At 38.0% G+C, this 20,599-nt stretch overlaps 1 protein-coding gene across 1 annotated transcript in view; it reads right to left on the bottom strand.

Annotated features, from left to right (window-relative positions):
• The window catches only part of DCHS2 (dachsous cadherin-related 2), a 321,644-nt gene that overhangs the window by 11,544 nt on the left and 289,501 nt on the right, over nucleotides 1-20,599 (bottom strand). The window contains exons 12-18 of the mRNA XM_075198470.1: nucleotides 20,291-20,500; nucleotides 17,739-18,599; nucleotides 17,008-17,118; nucleotides 14,909-15,120; nucleotides 13,912-14,063; nucleotides 2,910-3,040; nucleotides 1,779-2,065 (exon numbers count right to left, since the gene is read on the bottom strand). Of these exons, the coding sequence (XP_075054571.1) occupies nucleotides 1,779-2,065; nucleotides 2,910-3,040; nucleotides 13,912-14,063; nucleotides 14,909-15,120; nucleotides 17,008-17,118; nucleotides 17,739-18,599; nucleotides 20,291-20,500 (1,964 nt within the window). The remainder of the gene's footprint in view (nucleotides 1-1,778; nucleotides 2,066-2,909; nucleotides 3,041-13,911; nucleotides 14,064-14,908; nucleotides 15,121-17,007; nucleotides 17,119-17,738; nucleotides 18,600-20,290; nucleotides 20,501-20,599) is intronic.

The raw sequence follows: 20,599 nt of genomic DNA, 5'->3' as shown, positions 1-20,599 counted from the left end.
AAAAAACAGTATTGATGGTCATAACATTTAGATTTAAACTGGCCTCTCGTGTAACATTAAAACACACTGTTTAAATTAATTGAAAACTGTAAACAATACGTGTACACATGTATTCTACAATGAATTTGGATGCAGTCCCACTTTTTCCACATTTTTAGAAATAAACCTCTATTTTTTTAGCTATGTATTTTTCCCTTCTGTATGACACAACATAGAACTAAATGACAGCAAAGGTTCAACATTGGGTCTTTTCTTCTGATGGAAAAAAATTGTGCAGTATCTAACGCAAATCGTGACCTTTCCAATCTGTTTTCAGAGAAAAAACAAGAAATATGTACACACAGCATAAAGTACATTACTCGGTAGCTGGATTCTAACACCGCTTTCTCAACAAAATCATGGGTCAGACACGGGATAATGAACACGGTTTCAACCAGTGTTGCAACCCTTCACACTGCACTTTGGTCCTGGGTATATCCCGGGTCGCTGCCTTTCACACTGGACCTGTGCCTGTTGAGTCATTAAAAGGTGACAGCAGAGGTTTGTAGAGATGACCAGAGCCGTAAATTAGAATTCTAGCGCCTGGGGCGAGAAAGACAAATGCCGCCCCCCTAGCCCTCAATTTTAACCAAATGAACCTAAAATATTCCTAAATTGCGCCCCCCTTCAGCGTTGGGCCCTGGGTGGTCGCCCCTGTCGCACAGCCCTAGTTACGGCTCTGGAGATGACATAGCAGAGACCAATGAGCTGCTTTTAACAGGACCTGTGTAGAATAACCCAGGAATTCCTTTTCTATCACAGTGTATCTGGTTCCATCACGGGAAAAACCCTGGGTTAGAAAAAATACTTGTTATTCTACTTATATGAAAGCTGGGACTATGGGTAGCTATTGTGATATAAAAGCTAAGTTTATTGTATAACTTGTCCTACTGTTTTCAATATACCTACTTAGCAAATATTCCAATAGAAGATTATTTTCCACCTACCTCTCTTACTTCTCAAGTTACCGATATTGATAGGTACCTGTACCGGTCTAAGCAATCTTTTGCTGGTTGTCATGGACAACCAACTAGAATTCCTTGCTGTGCCATCCCTGAAAAGTTCAGGGGTTCCAAACTGGTAGACAGAATAGCTATTCATGCTAGAAGTTTCATCTGCCCTCTCCGCTAAACTGACAGTTTGAGGTGCCAAACATTACATGTGAAGCAGCAGTGTGGGCCAACACTTATATACAACTCTAGTATATCACCTTTACTGGTTAGTTGTCTGTGACAAAAAAGGAAATTTGAAATGATCTTTTATCATTACAGGCACTCATCACTGCTGTAGTGAGAGCTAGTTTAGGCTTTGGCAGCGGTGATGTCAAATAGATTTGTTTCACTGTTTTGCTTTTTACAAACCTGGATTCTGATATGTGCTTGGAGTTTCATGTGAGTTTACAGTGAGTTATGATCTGTTTTAGTTCTGATCCCTTTTCAAGTCTTGGAACTCAGCTAATTAAAGTTTATTATATTAACCTGCCAGGGCTTATCAGTATTCCAAAGGAGCCTCTATCTATCCAAAGAGAATGTTAAAAATACATTTCAATCTACCAACATAATTTGTTTTCATTATTTCATTATTTTATGGCTCACCTACTTTGGCCTACTGTATGCTTACCATGTCCTGTTACTGATGAAGAAATAAGAGAGTAGAGGAGACTGTGTCATCTACCAAATACTTGTTAGCCACTGGTTATTTTTTTTATTTTCATATTGTATAGTTTTACCTATGCTTACCTTATATGAATCTTTAGTAAATAAAGGACGATTATCATTTACATCTAGAACCACAATGGTGAGCTCTGCTTCAGTCAGATGCAATGAATCAGAGGCCTGGATCCTCAGGTGGTGTTGAGATGTTTCCTCATAATCCAAGAAACCAGTGAGAGTTAGAACTCCAGAGTATTTTTCAATGGCAAATTTCTCCCCTGGATTTCCGTCTTTTGTAAAACTGTATAATACAGTTGGACTCAGATCCACATCATTGGCCGATACACTCATTATAGTGTAGCCAGGAGAAGCATCTGAAATGTTGTAGACAACTGTAAGTTAATTAATCCATGAAATTCAAGATAATACTGAAAACATAAGACACTTAGATGTCTTTTTACTTAGAAGCATACACAGCTGCCCTACATCCCCTCTCAATGTACAGTATATGTCACCCTGTCTCACTTTTCTAAGGGGTGTTGTTGAATGTTAGACGTGCAATGTTAAGCGTTGCACAACTAATTTAAAGACCGCGGTGCACTGTGCTGCCAAGGAAAGATCCTGTGGGTGTGTGACGCTGTTGCGAGTTGTGCAATATCCTGATCCAGCTGTAATAAATGGGCCACAGACGCAAGCACAGATTTAGATTCCTTATTCACCTGCACTGGTCGTACTGTGCTGTTAGCCAAATAGAGGGGGCTTTAATTAAATGTATTTAGTGGCAATTAGAGTTAGTAACCAAAGGGAGGTAGTTAAACACAAACCCCTTTTTTTTAAATAAACATAACATAAATAAATTAACAAATTAGGATTTGGGGTGTAGTATATGTGTTTTATTCAATGTTTATAATCACTTGTCAGCAAAACTGTATTTTTTAAAGCCACCATTAGTACTGTCTGCTGGCAAGCTAAATGCCGACACTTACAATATGCAGACAGGTTTACAGTGTTGTCAGTGTGGTTGGCGACATTGACAGTAACGCCAATCACAATGCCGACATTAAAAGAACAATGCTGTTGGGTACATTTTCATGTCGGCAGGATAGGTGCCGGCATTCTCTCAATCAGAATTTTGACTGCCACCACTTAATATATTAGAAATTGTAAATTCTGTATATTCATAGCATTGTTCTACAAATTTCTTTGCAAGAAGCTTACCTTCAGGTATGAACACTGTTTCCAGGGGTGGTATAGTAGGTGCATTGTCATTAATATCCACAACTGCTACTGTTACTATACTTGTTGCAGAAAGATTGGGAGATCCCCTGTCAGTGGCCTGAAGGACCAGTCTGGAATTACAAATATGTGGTAATTGAGAACAATGAAAGACAACACCAGACAGATAACTAATTTACAATACACTGTGTTAAGCTAGGTACACACTACAGAATTTTCCACCAACTTTTTATGCCGATCGATTTTACATGCGATCGATGATCCGATCGCTCGGTCCATGGACTGCATACACACTAGCCTTGTTTAGGATGATAAAAGGAAGAGTGGACGTCCCTTTAGCGACTTTTTACAGCCATATTGTCGTGAGCAATGACTGTAATTTCGTACTCACTGTTGTGGATCGGTCGGAAGTTTATACACACTACACAACTGAAATGAGATTGGAACAAAAATATTACACGGTACTACCAACCAAATGAGGTGACAATCGTCCATTTGGGCAGACTTTCGACCATCGTGTCACTGCACACACTGACCCGACTTTTGAACGAGCGGTCGTATGATGGCTGATTGAGCCGATTATTGGACGAAAACCATGTAGTGTGTACCCAGCTTAAGCTGACCTCAAAATAAATGCAGAGAATTGGGCATCTGCGCTTCCTTTGTAGATGTGTTGTCGGCTGCCCATAGGGAACAAGTGGAGGAGGGGTGGGCTCCAACCCTCCCAGATATAGCAATACAGAAAAACCCTAGGAGCTAGAGCAAATTCGATGTTGAATGAGTATTGAATGTTAGGTGTTTTTGCACCTAACATTCAATACCCATTCAACATCGAATTTGCTCTGGCGCCTAGGGTTTTTCTGTATGACCTCAAAATAAAAAATGTACTGGGTAAATCTAAAAAGGATCTAGACATACACACATACACACTACGCAACATTACAAACATCACTAAACCTATACCAAGTTGCTAAATTATAGTCTTTTAAGCATTGAATAACGTATGACTGATTCTCTAAGCATTTGACCAGCACTGGAAAGTGGATCCAATGTGTCTGTAGTGGTTGGTGCAGGCTCCTTTGAGGCACAGAATCTATAGACTACCTCTGACTTCATCAACAACAATAGTGTAAGGTGACTTTGACTCCACAGCAAAGTAACCATAAATCTCCCAAACAAGTCCCATTAAAAGGCTGCTGACTGCTGGAGAGCAAGATGCCAATGGTCAATAGTCATGATTTTTTAATTCCAAGATAACCTTACATTTTGGAGGAATAGGCACAGGAAAGGACGTTATGGCAGATGTAAAGCAAAATTTTAAAAAGCAAGCCAGGGCCAGGGCAGACGGATCACAAACATAGTCACTAGGAGTAGCTAAGGTACAAACAATGCAAGAAATGGCATGGATGTGCTATGGTATATGTGAACTCTTCGCTGGTTTAAACAGAAACTTTGTCTGAAACGTTTTATTGAAATAAGGAACATGGACATCAGATGCCTTAAGATAACTGTCCTTCAGGAATATATTCTTCCCAGTTCACAGGGTTCTGGAGGAAACGGCAATCCAGATTTTTGTATGACTTTGAACTCTTGCTTACAACAACATTTATTTGGAGACACTTGAAAAAAGTATTGATTAATAGTTTTAGCAAACGGATGAGAAAAACATGTTTAAGAATGTTTAGAGTGGTTGGCAAGTTAAGAAAAGCCTCCAGATTCACCTGAGTGAGAATCTTAAAAGGACAGATGAATCTAAAAGGAAATTTAAATTCAGGAACATTTAGTCTGATATGATTTGTGCACAAAATAAAAGCCTCCATGTTTTTCAGCAAAAAACTTTTGACACTTGGTAGACTTCATTAAAACAACTTGTATTTTCAAGCGGAGGGAATCAATAAACGTAGCAACAGAAACTTTCAAAATGTGTCCGTTTAATGAGACATTCCATGAAGACTAAGGGCTAGATTTACTAAGAATTGAGTTTGGTGGCGGTTTGAAACCGCAACCTATCGTCGGCAGTTTATCGGTCCAAGCCACTGCATTTACTATAGTCCGGCTTGAGGCGATGACTGGCGATGTATGGTGGATTGAAAAAGCTACGGTTTTGTCCAAACCACCATCCAAAAGACAGGACAGGACAGTTTTAATACCTGCTTCAGAATGACTGGATAGCTTATACATGCTGTTTGAACTATTTTGCCATTCAGAACATAAGAGAAAGCACCGTTGAAATTTAAATTATGTTGGCAATCATTTATTATTGATTAAGGGGCAAAATGGATTAAAAATTAATTTATGAGGGAAAAAAAAATAATAAATTGTATTAAGGGGCTAAAATTATTTAATTATTAAATTATTTGAACAATATGCAATGGCAAATTGTGCAACATAAATAATTATATCCACCATAAATAATCAGTAAATAATATTATATATTCACATTTTCCACATAATATAATGCTATAATAGTGTCCCCTTAAAAAAATATATAAAAAAAAAGAACTCATAAGTTTATATTAAATTCATTTTGCCCCTTAATCAATATATAATGATTATCCAAATAATTGAAATGTAAATGGTGCTTTCTCTTATGGTCTGGATGGCAAAATAGCTCAAACAGCAGCAGTTTGAGCAATCTCACCATTCACAACCATCTCTTTAATTTTGGCCGTTTGGATGGCTGTTTTACATCGGTTTTCAAAATTCAAATGTCTAACAGTCCTTTAGAGAATGGTAAGCTCATATTGAGGTGCATTGAAATATAAGGTTTGGATGACAGATAGCAATTGTACTGCAGAAGATGGCATGGAATCATGTTGGTACATTGATTTGACAAGCTTAAATGAAATCATCCACACCATTCTTTAATTTAGAAATCCCTGCAAGTAATGTCCAGGATCTTTTTAATTCCAAGATGACATTATGTTTTGGAGGAATGGGTACAGAAAAGTACTTTGTGACAGATTTCTTAAGAACTGAGAGTTGTGTTGCTTACACAGGTTAACATAGGTGCTAAAATACTGGTTGGATTGGTGACAATATCTAGATTCTGGTCAGTCTGGCATTGATCAAAAGACATCTGCATATATGCAGCAGGTGTTACCAGTTTTGTACTCCAAAAACATACTAGTAGGTTAATTGGCTGCTATCAAAATTTACCCTAGTCTCTCTCTCTCTCTCTCTCTCTCTCTCTCTCTCTCTCTCTCTCTCTCTCTGTCTGTCTGCCTGTGTGTATTTTAGGGAATTTAGACTATAAGCTCCAATAGGGCAGGGACTGATGTGAATGAGTTCTCTGTACAATGCTGCGAAATTAGTGGCGCTATATAAATAAATATTGATGATGATGATATGTGAGAATGAAGTTAAATCTGGAAAACAACGATGAACATTGTGCTTTTTGGGTGTAACATTTCCAAGTTGACTGACAATATTGAAGATTGTTGTGGTCAGTGGATGCCATTCTTGCAGAGTTCACTTTTCTCTTAGAGGGAGATAACTGTTATCATGGAGGCAGAGAATTCTGCCTGGAAGATTCTTGCGGATTTTGTTGTAAAAATAATGTCCCTACATCAATAAAGATGCATCCAGCTCTGAAAAAATGGTTTGGAGGAATCAGGAAAAAGAACTAGAAATAGGCAACAGTTGCTTCTGGTCAATTTTCAAGAGAAGACAATTTTTTTTGTAGGCCACTGGTTGGAGCCATGATGGATAAATAGTTGAACCAAAGTATGACCCACTGTATATGGCCAGTTCAGGAATACAGTGGCCAACATGTAAGAATATTAATTTACTATACTTATATATTATATATTTGTCAAATTATGTATTTTTTTAAACTTGTATATACTGTCTTTAAGTTGTAATATGTTTGGTAGCATGGCTAATTAACTTGTGTATACATGCAGATTAGTCCATTGTCTCAGCCCAGGAAATGGATTATTGTTCACCAAATTCCTGTCAATGTACATCACACCAGAGGTCTCATCTCCTTTGTTTAGCTGTATAGATAGAACTCTTTCTTTAATTATAGAGGACTACATTATATATTTAAAAGTAATGTCTCTGGATTGTGACCACTTTTGTTTACACAAATTCTGCTGATTTAGACAAAGAACAATGCCTGTCCTTAATTATATCAATCATGGCTCATCTGCTGACCCTTTGTCTGCATGTTTACCTGTGAAAAGGTAAACACAGAAACGGACAAATCAGGCAGGTTCTGGAACTCCTCAGAAAGCCATTTGCGCATTTAAAAGATAGCTCCCAAAACAGTAAATGGGCATTCACAACCCAGTGATAGCTGAAGTCAGACTGGCATTGAGATTTTGGTCTCTGCCAGGTGACAGAGAAGGGACAATCAGTCCCTGAAGTACTGCCATTGTCCTGATCTCTCTCTCCATGTCTTGGGGAGTAGTGTATCCACCAAAAGTAAAGCGATCAGTGATCTGAAACCGCTGCCATGCTGGTAGCCTCAAAGGAGATAGCATCTGCATCCTAGGAGAAGCTTGGATGAACAGCACTCCCTGAGAGTGACTACAATACTGATGAGGTGTTTTCATAATACCCTGTATGTTGCTTGTGCCAGACTGTAGTGTTATTTATTGCAGGTTAATATTTACATATTATTATTGATGTTTGGTGTTACCATGTTGTTAAATAAATCTATTTAATTTTATTTTGGATATTTGCCTGGGTGATTTTGAACCTTTGATGGGTATCAGGAATGCCAGCTGGATGGCACAGAGCGAAATATTAAGCCCAGGGTAGAGCCACAGGGGAACGTGCACGAGGTTCAGTCCAGGGCTCTGCAGGTTTCCAAAGCAGGCACAGGCACATTACAGGTGACCGAGGGGTACAAAAACACGAGTATGGCATGGGTTATGGCATAGGGGCATAATGCAGGGAGAAAAATATTGGCGCAGTAAGGATGCAAACGCCTACTGACAGTACTGAGTGTGAGACCATGTGCCCAGGTAAAAGACACAGGGCCTAGAGTGGTAGTGATGATCCATCTAAGTGCAGGCCTGGTGAGTGTTGGTACACCCTGCAAGTTGGAGGGAGGAGTAGTGCTCCTGTAATTAAAGAGTTGCGAAAATTGCTGTTCAAGTGTTAGTAACAGTATACCCTGTGAACATTACTTCTAGTGATAGTGAAGGTCTCAGAAAACACTCCAATAAAGTTGACATTGGAAAGGAAGATCGATATGGGCTGGTGCATGGATAGGTGAGAACCTTCCCACCTGTACATGGGGCAGAATGGTGTGGAATAGTGTTGGGCTGGTATAAAGGGCCTGCAAGTGTGGAACGAGCGGGTAGGAGCCCTGTTGAGTATAAAGTCTGTGCATGGAATCTCAGCTAGGGGAAGAGTCTTTCCCCTACAGGTGGAGTCAGTTGTAACCTAACATAATTGAGTGAGAGGGAGCATGGGCAAATGGAAAACCGGTTAGGTGTTCTCAGTCCTGATACCCTGGAGCAAACCAGAGGTGGGTGGTATGAGCCACAATAGTATGAGTGGGTTCTAACAACCCTGCATTCACTATGGCCCTCAGAGCAGGAGACAACGCCACCATGCTTCTAAAGAGAGCCGGCTATTTTTGGGCTTGGCTGATGAGGGACTGGTGAAAGAGTACGAAGAACCGTCTGCCCAGTATGTTACATTGGGAGAGGCTGACCTTGACCAGGTGGATGATAGGAAGCACCGCCTGCAACCCCTCGTTCTCTCCCTGAAAAAGGCCAGTATGACACTCTTAGTAACCAGCCTGAGCCTTGTATACAACTGCCCATTTGTGGGCTTGGAGGATGAACACTTGGCAAGTGAATACCAACTACAGGCTGCCAAGTATGTTACACTGTTACACTGGGTGAGCCCTGGGTGAGTGCCAGGACTTATCACCTGCAAACCCTTCTCCCATCCGAGGGAGAAGGACACAGAGTGGACTGTATGGGACAAGCAGGGAACAATTGCCCTGATCAGCTGGACACCAGGAGGCGCCACTTGCAACCACTTCTTTTCTTTGGGGAAGAAACCACATTGTCGGAAGGGTGGAAGAGAGCGCGCCCACGAGTAAACTAGGGGAGTCTCTCCTTGACCTGGGGGCCAAGTCAAGTTAGACTGGCTGGGTAAAAGAACCAAAGGCCCAGCATGTTGTCGCCACCGGGTCAGATTGGCGGGAAGAGAGTCAGAGTGATCCTGCAACCTACTTGCAACCTGTTATAAACCGAGTACCACAACTGAGATTCCAACAGAACGGCACCCAGGATTTGGCACTGGTTTCCCCACTCCAGTCAGCCCTCCCTCTGTGAAGGAAACGCTCCTTCTTGAAGCGCTGGAGGCGGAGAAGCCCCTATGTACCCAACTCTTGTGCTGGATTATTTTTGATGCTCAGGGAAGGAGAACTCGGGTCCAAATTTCTCTGATGGCTGTCTGCTGGGAATACTCAATGTTTTAACTTTGAATAGTGGAGACTTGGCTTTTGAGGGGGGAGAACTGACTACAGGACCTTTATGTCTGGTTGCTCCTTTGCAGCCAGCCATGACGTTTTGGGTGGGAAGAAAAAATAAGACCCGCTCCTGATGTGCCAGATTTGACGTAAGCGAGACACCAAATTGGGAAGTGGGGAAGTATAGGCCCTTTGCCTAATGGTGGCACCTTGAATTAGAAACCATTGATGTGTGGATCCCACAACCTGAGAACACCAGTAGGGAACTTAGGAACTGTGAACTGATTACCTTCCCACCGAACCCAGGGAAAGACTTACTGGATTGTCCAAGCAGCCTGAATTGGAATTGAGGACTGTGCCTACAACTTGCCAGGACATTGGGTCTAAAAAATGTGGGAGGAATGGGACAAAGCCTGTTGAATATCTACTTTTTATCCCCATGCCCTAGCACACATTATGACTATCTACATTTATTATGTGTGTGTGTTTTTTTAATTCCTCATAGCATGTCTCTGCTCACCCCACACTGTGCTTGAATATCAGACTTAGTATTGGTAATACATGAGATTATTTTATGTCATCTGTCATACTGTAGGTGAGGTATTGAGGTACTCATGTTAGCCCTAAAACTTTCTATTGTTTAACTATGCCAAAGGAGTAAGTCTAGGTGTATTCTAGATCTGTAGAAACCATACAATAATAATTAGCTTATCAGGACATGTAGACCAGACTATTGTTTAACAGAAGCTATCTTTGTTTACCTAAACAACAGGAGATCTAGCTTGATGTAGTACCCCCTCCCCCACCTGTTCCAAATCTAGCCAGACAAGTGTTATGCTTAAAGCACAATGGAGAGAATAGACAATGTTCCATTATTCTGTAACCATCTGTATAGATTGTAAGTATTATGCCCCTGCTATGACATTGCTATTTACCCACAAGTTACAGACTTACAGTGAGTGATTTCTAGGTAAACTAGATAAGGGTTATGAGTGTATTCACAAGCCAGACATGGTGGCTCTCTGTGCCTGATTTAGTCACCTTAATATGGAAATGTGTATTCTTATGCTTTAAGATTCTAAGACACAGAAGAAAACCAAATTCACCCCTACAACCTTTTCTTGTGGTATAAAAAGGAGCAATCAGTGTTCAAGGGATGAAAAAGGTGAGGCTGGTGTAGGAAATAATGGTCCTACCAAGTAGCTGAAGATGGAGAACGGGAGAAGGACTACGTGTTCCCTTGTTCCTCTTCCTTTGGTTAAGTTACCCCGGGTCTTGTGAATCTGTGCGCTCACCAAAAGCGAGGTGACAGTGAAACAGGATCACTGCCTTGATGGCAGTCACTGAGGCTCAGCAATCCCTGAACTTGTGCTTATGAGCATAGAAGGAGCTGGTAACAAAGTCGTAAGCCTATAGTCGGATTTCTCAAGCTGGCCATAATAGGACCGATATCGTATTGTAAGTACTACCCTTGTGTGCACTGTATATACCTGTTACTATTACTCCTGTACATATGTTGGCTTTGTGCCTGTTGTGGTTGTTTCCATTAATAAAAGCTACCATTGGTTAAGTTGAGTATCTGCCTTGGTGTAAGTATTTATTCATGTACAGGGGAACTAAGTAGAACTAAGTAGGCTGTTTCAGCCTCAGGACACTCCTTTTCCTCCCACCACTTAATTAAACCCTTCATTTGGTCTTAAATACAAAAGGTACTTTTTACCAACGTGTACAATGTTCTCTATCACTAGTTCAAAGGTTTAAAAAAAACACAAGGAAAAGTGTACAATGAAATGCATATTATATTGTAAAGATAATATATTATATAAGAAAATGCTAGATATATACCAGCAAATGATTATTGAACACATGGAATCATTTTTGTTTTGCTTTTTCTTATTATATTTTATTGACTGCTTTATAAAAATGAAAAAAATCTAAAATATGTTAACAAAATACGGTTCATTTAACATTACTTTGCCAATCACTTAATTTGGAAGAGTTCTAACACAAAACTTTTCTTCTTATTGCCAAAGGATCTGATTTTCTGGGAAGCAGTATCAATACCTGACAGCTTCACGCAGCTGCGGGTGAGAGGTCAGCTTCTAGCTAGCGTTCAACACTAATACACCCACCACTGGGTATCACAATGAATCAACTCTTCGCCAGTGTTTATTAACACTAGTTCCTTTTTTCTCCCTAATGTCCACCCTTAAATACAATTTGCATTTGATTTCAAATTAAGACTTGGAAGAAATCTGAATTGTGAGAATTAAAAAAAAGGATTTATATAGTTTATATTCAACAATAGCTCAAATACTGGTGTTTAATTCTCAAGGGAAATAATTGATGAATCATGGAATCTGATTAACACAAAACTTTGGAAAAGTTGGTGCAAAGTAATTTAATTTTAAGACCAGGTTTAGAGACGGTAACTCATTTTTTAAGTCCATAGTATGCCTTTGTTGTAATATTGTGGATATGATTTATAGTTATAAGTTGGTGGGAATGTGGACAGAGGCCAGAAAGAAGAATCAAAACCAACTAAAGTATTTTCTGAGCGCAATAATTAATGACTTGTTATTTCTAAAATACCACCTCAGGATTTCAAGCATATCTGAAAGCATTATAAATGTTGAACACATACATAAAAAGGAGTCTAACAGATTGTTTTACTTTTTGTAAAGTGTTCCTTTTCCTTTACAATGAATGTCTGCCTTTTCCCTTGCTGGAACACAGGTATTAATTTTCATTTGTTAGCTTTCCTCGTTGTTTTGTATTATTTAATCTTAGCACTCAAGATTAATTCTAAAATACTTTGTCAAACTTTGTTTCGTCTCCAAACATGTGAAAGAATTTTGGAAGTGGAGTCCTGGAACTGAAAGCATTTTGCTCCTCAGAACAGGGTGAACAGTTAACTACAATTCCTCTGGCTACTTTTGCACTGGGAATAGAATGCAAGGCCAAATGACAAAATATGAATACTTTTTCAATTATTTTTTACTCCTGAATCTTTAAAGAGATAGTGGGCATCTAAACTCACTGGGGGTGAAACTGGCACCTCTGCCACTAAATTGTGTATACTGTATATGAATATGTCCACAATTAAAGAAGAATTTAATATAGTGCAAATAGCATGTGTCTTAACTCATAGCAACAAATCAATACTGCTTTGGATTGCATAGCAAGTGAAGGGAATGTTTTATTAGTATGGGTTACATGTTAGCACAGTGTTATTAAATAGTATACACTCTTATGTACATGTATGATTAGAAGGATGCAGTTATTCTACAATACTAAGACACAATGTCATCATTTTTGTGGCATTTTTGGAAGCATTTGATTTAATTAAAATTATATGTAAATGACTGCAACAGTAGAAAAGCCTCCAAATGAACTAACTGGCTGATGGTTATAAGATATAAATAATTATTTTAGCAACCAACTGGATGTCAAATCAATAAAATTACATCATATGGATCAATTCAAAAAAATTCCTAAATATTTTAATCAGAAAAAATAAATGGGATCTCTTATCAGTGCTCATACACCAATTGCTGATCTATAATGTATTCTGTACGATACATATGGTTTCCCCATTACTTTAAAATTGCGTATGAAAATTATGAAACAAAATAAAGATAAGCTATTATTTACATTTTAGACTTCGGCAGAGGATTGATGCTTTATTGTTTTCACTGATAATAATTATTACTGTAGCATTATAATTTAACAATTACCAGGAATATACAAAGCACTTCCCTAACCATATATTTTCTGGATATTTGGAAAAAAAAACAGCAGGATCCTATAAATTGTCTTTTTCTGCATGGAACACCTGCTGGAGGATTTTGTGTCCTGTAGATATACTACACTTACGCAAGGCCAATGAATAATGGTCAATGGCCGCAAACTGTACAATATCAGCAACACACCACATGTGGTACTAAAAGTACCTATGATCAGAGGCGTTACACTCAATCACCAGGCACTATAGCAAAATTTGGGAAGGGGTCAATACTGGTCCATTTGTTCTGGAGGCCCCCCACATTGCTCATGCCTCATAATCATCCAATCAAAATCGATTGACTCATTACTAGATATGTTGGTCAATGTTGTTGGAAGATGACATCAGATAGCCACTATTGGCCTGTGTGTGGAGTCATCCAACCATACTAGCAGGCCTCAGTGGCCCCGGAACATAGCCAGACCTCATGCAATTTGTCTACTTATGTATGTGGTCAAATTAGATTCTGTACCTGTTACTTGGTGCCCTAGCAGATCGGCATTATCGTAATGTGTGTCAGCTTTATACATTAAAAAAAGTTACATGCCTTATTATTGTAAAGAACCCCAGGTGCTTACCAAACAGGAAATACCAAGCTCCAATTAGTTACCGCAGTTTCACAACACTGTAGCACACACTCACACTATCCTAATAAAGATGGTTAATATAGATAAATTAGTAAGTAGCAAAGTGATTATAAGACCAATCAAATTAACCATAACAATAAGACATGTCATCAGTACTACAAACATATAACAAACCTATAAGAGCTTTTTATTTCTCGATCCAGGATAGCATTTGTTGAAAGGATGCCCCATCTTGAATCAATTGAAAATGCTTTATTTTCATTACCATCCACAATAGTGTAATCTATCTGTCCATTAAGACCACTGTCTGCATCTGTGGCAAAAACCTGTAAAACAAATGAGTATTATGTGGTACATTGCAAGAAAATGCTGTATTATTTCATCTTACAGTAAAGTGGGAGCAGTGGAAGACCCACTGTATATATAGTACTCCCATGTCACTCACAGGGGGGTGATGTTTCCCTTCAATTTAATATTTTACTATTTTATTCAAAACTGTTTCATTAGAACTCAAGAAAGAAAACAAATGCTAATCATTTCTAGGTAGCAGAGTAGCACCCCCATACCCTGATAACATAAGTCATTGAAGACACGTTTACATACATTACAAAGGTTAAACACACCAGATTTGGCACTTAGGCGGTGCACTAAAATGCATACACAATCTGTACTATAACACACACAAACACAGACACATTTTCTTCTCCACAACACAGAGAACACATTGCACTACAACACACCCTTACAGATTTAATTACACATACAACAGCCAGGTCTCTTTTGCGGTATTCACTTTCAATACATGGTAGGAAAACAACTGAGAGATCAACCATAGAAATGCAACCTCCAGGTTTATAAAATAATCTACTAAGGCTTTAAAATTTAGAGAAAGTATCAACTGCCAGTAAAAAAAAATTAATAAATTTGTGGTGTGGTTTTAAGCCCAGAATATTTATAATCTCATACCATTTCCTACAATTTTGATGCTGTAAATCAAGAACTTAAATTAAAAATATCTGTAGGAAAAATGTTTTACATCTGGGATAAAATCCATGAAATATGTAATGGTCGTAAGATAAAGTAAAACAAAAGTAACTATCACACATTTAACTGCCCTTTAACTGCTATATCTTCAACGTCAAAAGTACATGACTTTGTGCATTTACTGTACCTGGATAACAAGCAGATTGTAACCCTGACCTTCCAGAGCCGATGTAGCGTGATGGTCTCCGTCAAACACTGGCGGGTTATCATTCTTATCTTGGATTGCCATTGATACTCCACAGTATGCTGCAGAGACACTGCTTTCAGCAGAGATGATTACATTCATTGTATGTCTGAATTCATAGTCAAGCCATGATGGTTCCTTCACTGTGAGTTCTCCTGTAAGATGACGTGTAGCACATCTATATTGTTTAGCAAACCTCATAATCTCTAATGAGAACATTTCAGTGGATTTTATTTCCCCAATAAATATAACTATAATCTCCATCACTTCCTTTTATTACTTACTACTGAACTGAGCTAGATTTTCCAAAAGAGTATTTTGCTGTAGCAAGTGCTTTGTTGTTAAGGCAAATATGTTTAAAGATAGCAGATTTTTTTGGGGAAAATTAATGAAATTAGCTACCAACTTGCATCATAATCCAATTTAATAAAAGTTGCACATAATCAAACTGGATATTGAAGGATTAATATTACTATTATTAATAGTTGAACTAACATAAGTATTATATTATTTTAACTGGTAATTGTTACCTCTTTACGCATTCATTATGAAGTTTGTTTACGTTATATTGAAGACATATCTACTGTTGAATTGTATGCATTTGCTTTGTTTTATTTCTTCTTTGGGCAATACTTAGCGTTTGATCACTTCAATTAAGATTTGCGTCCTATTATCTTCATTTACTATCATCAGTTGTCTTTAATTATATTTACACCACACAAAATTTGTTTTCCCATCGAATATCATAATGTAACATGTAGGGCTAGATTTACTAACAGGCGTGTTTGTAAACCCGCCGACTTTCGGCGGGTTTGGCGGCGGTTTAGCCATCGCCGGATTTACTAAGGCTAAACCCGCCGTCCAAACGGCCAGAAATGATGTTTTCAAACCCGCCTCTGTATAAAGCGCCATGACGGTTTCAACAATGTTCAACATACAAACAGCCGGATTTACTATTAGGGGGTTTATAAAGCCGCCGGAAAACCGCCATTCAATAGACCAAAATGAAAGCGCTGCTTGTGAGCAGCGAGATTGTTCAAACAGTGTGCTGTTTCAGGTATTTAGTCAATCAGAACATAAGAGAAAGCACCTTTGATATTTTAATCATTTGGAAAATCATTATTTATTGCTAAAGGGACAAAATAAATGTAATAATAATTTATGAAATAATTTTTTTTTATATTTTTTTTTTAAAGGGACACTGTTATAGCATTATATTTTGTAGAAAATGTGAATATATAATATTAATAACTGATTGTTAATGGTGGATATAATTATTTATGTAGCACAATTTGTCATGACATATTGTCCAAATAATGTAATAAATTAAATAATTTTATCCCCTTTATATAATGAAAATTTTTTATTCCCTCATAAGATAATATTTTATTCATTTTGCCCCTTAATCAATAAATAATGATTGCCAACATAATTTAAATGTCAATGGTACTTTCTCTAATGTTCTGAATGGCAAAATAGTTCAAACAGCATATTTAAGCTATCAAGCCATTCTGAAGCAGGTATTAAAACTGTCCTGTCCTGTCTTTTGGCTGGCGGTTTTGTGGCGGTTTTGTGGCGGTTTCATCTAAACCGCCAGCGGTTTACCTTTTTAATCCGCCACACATCGCCAGTCATTTTAAATTGAAGCCTCAAGTCGCCCTATAGTAAATGCGGCGGTTTGAACCACTAAACCGCCGGCGATGAGTGGCGGTTTCAAACCGCCACCAAACACGATTCTTAGTAAATCTAGCCCGTAGTGTTTGTCTCTAGTGGCTCCATGTATGAAGACTATTTACCCCTAATAACACAGAAAGGTCTTTAGTGGCACAGATGAAAAAAAAATACTCATTTAAAATGACAGCAGATGCCTTTGTTCCTGGGCCAGCCCATTTGTGGTATTTGCATGACTGGGGTAGGTAGTTGAGTAATTGTTGGGGTACATTTATGATGTCTTACCTAATGGGCGACAGCAAACAAAAGAAAAAAAAAAATGATTTCCCTTTCTTTTATCTATTGTTTCCTGCAATATATAAAAAATGTACCTGTTTCAGAATTTAATGTAAAGGCCTCTGTGTCTCCGCTGAATAACCTGTAGATGATGGTTTCTTTACTTGGCTTATGTAGTTTGGCCTCTACAGTCACCACTGCTGTACCTGTTTTTAATAACCATAGAGAGAATTTGTTGACACATGGACACATTCTAGATTGTTAATGCAATGTAACTGATACAATATCAGTGAAGTCAACATTTCAGTGTATGATCTGGACATTATTAAAGATAAACCAAACACGTAATAAAATAGTTAAAATATAAAGAAAATATATAATAATCTTTACCACCAAGTGAAATGTTGGTGCCAAGTCCAAGCCATGACATATAAACTACATCAGAAAATGTGAGTGATAAACCAGTGTTATAATAGACAAATACACACAATTTATTTTCACACAGCTACAAAAATACTACTGACATTTCACATGTGTGTTTTGTCACCACAATTATAACGTTTATAGTACTTTTAAACTTAATCACTATGATATTTTTAACACTTTTGTACCAGCCATTTACATCACTGCTAGAAGATGTCCATGTTCTTGTTGCAGCAGCAGTATATGCCATTAGTCCTATGCTTGTACACATTTCTACATACTGTGATATAGATGAAGTCTATGTTATGTAATCAGAATGCACTACTAATACTAGAATATACTCATGTGTTACTGTGAAATAAATGCCCTGATACAGTGTTATTATAAAAAATCGGAAACCAACCTGATTCACTATTTTCCATCATGATGACTTCATAAACACTATGCACAAAGGAAATTTCTTTTTCCAGGCCTTCTAGGTCAATTGTCACAAGACCTGTTGATGTCCTTGCTGGGACACCAAGATCTGAAGCCTCCACTTTGAGAACTGCATTCCTGAAGGAATCAGAAGACAGTGGCATCTGGAGTTGGATTTCTCCAGTTTCCCGATTAATATGGAAGAATGGATCAGGTGTCACCAGACTATACACCACTGTTCCATTCAAGCCTAGATCAAGGTCACTTGCATGTACAATAGCAATAGTTGTATTGACCAAGGTTTGGGGAGAAACGAGAACTTGAACAAGGTCCACTGAAAATAATGGCACATTATCATTGATATCTTCAATATGCACCAAAACTTTGGCAGAGGCACTTTTTGGACCATGAATGCTACCGTCAGTAGCCATTGTCCTGAACACATATTGGTATTTACGTTCTCGATCCAAAGCTTTTGCAGTCATGATATTTCCAGTTGTTTTGTTTATAGTGAAAACACCTTGCGTATCATCAATCAAAGAGTACATTACTTCTCCATTTAATCCCTCATCTATATCAAAAGCCTGAAGGCTCAAAACCAATGATCCAATAGTTAAGTCTTCTCTCACAGAAGTGCGGTACTGGCTCTTAGGGAATGTAGGCGGATTGTCATTTTCATCTAAAACCTTAATGTGCAGTTTTGCTGTTGTGCTCTTTCGGGGGCTGCCCAGGTCATGACATTCAACGATAATGGTAAAATTGCTGACATCCTCTCTATCCATGCTGCGTGTGGTCCAGAGCTCTCCTGACGTGTTATTGATGGCAAAATATCCGCCTGGGTTTCCACCTTCAGAAGGAAAGAGACATAAAACAAAAACTGACACTAAAAGACAGGCAAGTGGAAATATATATTATGGTAACACCATGCAAAATTTGTTAATTCCAATAGCATGAAGCATTTTTGCTTGTACAGCGAGTGTTTAAGTGTCTCTGGCATATGACTGCCTTCTGATTGAATTAAACCTGTATTTAATTTAAATCAGTGGGTGGCACTGACAGTAAATGAAGAATGCCTTATCCATTACAGAGAAATGACTCTGCCAGATGTGAGCCCTTCCTTAAGTCTGACACACCTTATAAAATATATATCTTACTATGGCTGCACTGAAGAATTCCAAACGGCTCTATGTTACAGCAAAAACTCCAAAAGCAACAACTAGTTTGCATTGTTTTCTGGCTGCAAAGTTTGTCATGAAATCAAAGCTGCAATTCCATCATAGATGAACATTAAGTAGATATATGGGCATAAATTGTTGTTATGGGCAGGACAATGGCACAGTGGCTTTGATGACTCACAGCACCGGGGTCATGAGTACAATTCCGACTAGGACCCTATCTGTGTGGTAGTTGTATGGTTTGTGTGGGCTTTCTCCAGGTGCTCCCACAGTCCAAAGATACTAGTAGGTTAAATGGCTTCTGCAAAATGGACCCTAATCTGTCTGTGTTTGTGGTAGGGGTTTAGATTGTAAGCTCCAGGGCAAGGACTGCAAATTCTCTGTAAAGTTCTGTGTAATATAATTTGCACTAAATAAATGATTAAAATAATGTACATGTATTAATATGATGGGTCTGAATTATTAAGGAGAACAAAGCATAAAAAAAGAGTAAGTTTGCACCTGGGCAAAACCATGTTGCATTGGAGGGGAAAGTAAATTTAAAATGTGGGGACAGATTTATAGTTGGGGTAGGGCATGTTCTAGATCAGCTTTAAATTTCAGTGTAAACATAAAGCTTTCAAGTATAAGCGTGCTAGATGAAAAAGCAGCCAGTACTTAACTGTGCAAAATAATAAAATAATTTGCACCCCTTCCATTGTAACATGGTTTGTCCAGGAGCAAACGTACTTCTTTTTTTGCTTTGCTCTCCTTAATGACTCTTTATGAGAATAATGCATTTTTAATTCAATGCAAAGACTTAATCACTAGCATAGAGGTTAGTGCCTGCAAGAAAGTCACTGAAGCAATATGTTAATACTGTCAACTATATTATTCTGACCTCAATAAAATATTAAAAAAAAGAAAGGGACAGTGCCCTGTAACATGGATCTATAGGAATCTGAGTAAAACAATATACTTGATGAGCATTGTGGTCCTTATGGTAATAGGCTCAAGGATGAGGCAGCACATTATGTCATGTAAATAAAATCATGTTTATATGAATAGCAAACCCCTATGAATAATCATCATGCATGTGAAGGGGACACCAAATAACAATATTTCTGGAAAAAACTTTAAATTATAAAAGTGTATTAATATATAAGAACTTGGAAAACAATAAAAAGTATAACAATTAAATGTGTTAAGGTAAATATTAAAATATGAAATATAACATGCATATAAAACAGAAAAAAACACAAATATTAACTTTGCAAAGTCCCTATAACACTAAACATGTAATAAACTGCTCAGCACTGGCAAATCATGTATGCAATATTAAGTTAAACATCTGTTCAGACAGTTTAGCAGTATCATTAATTACCAATTATTTGGAAATGTACTCTGCCATTGTTGCCAGCATCCTTGTCTACGGCCAACACTTTGTGAATTATTCCCAGATCTTGGTTTTCTGGGACATGAATCTCAGCCTCAGGAAGTAAAAGCTCAGGAGCATTATCATTCTCATCCAGGACTTTGCAGACAATGGTTGTTGAACTGGAGAATGAGGGGGATCCACCATCTGTCACAAGTACTAATGATGAAGAAAGTACAGTAAATGCTCACTCAGCTTAAATGTGTGGGACCGTACGTAACAAAGCGCTCAAACATAATTTAAAGTATTGAATGTAAA

Source organism: Mixophyes fleayi, chromosome 1, assembly GCF_038048845.1.
Source record: "Mixophyes fleayi isolate aMixFle1 chromosome 1, aMixFle1.hap1, whole genome shotgun sequence".
NCBI classification, from domain to species: domain Eukaryota; kingdom Metazoa; phylum Chordata; class Amphibia; order Anura; family Limnodynastidae; genus Mixophyes; species Mixophyes fleayi.
Note: the sequence above shows the minus strand (reverse complement) of the source record. Positions and strands in the feature narration are given on the sequence as shown.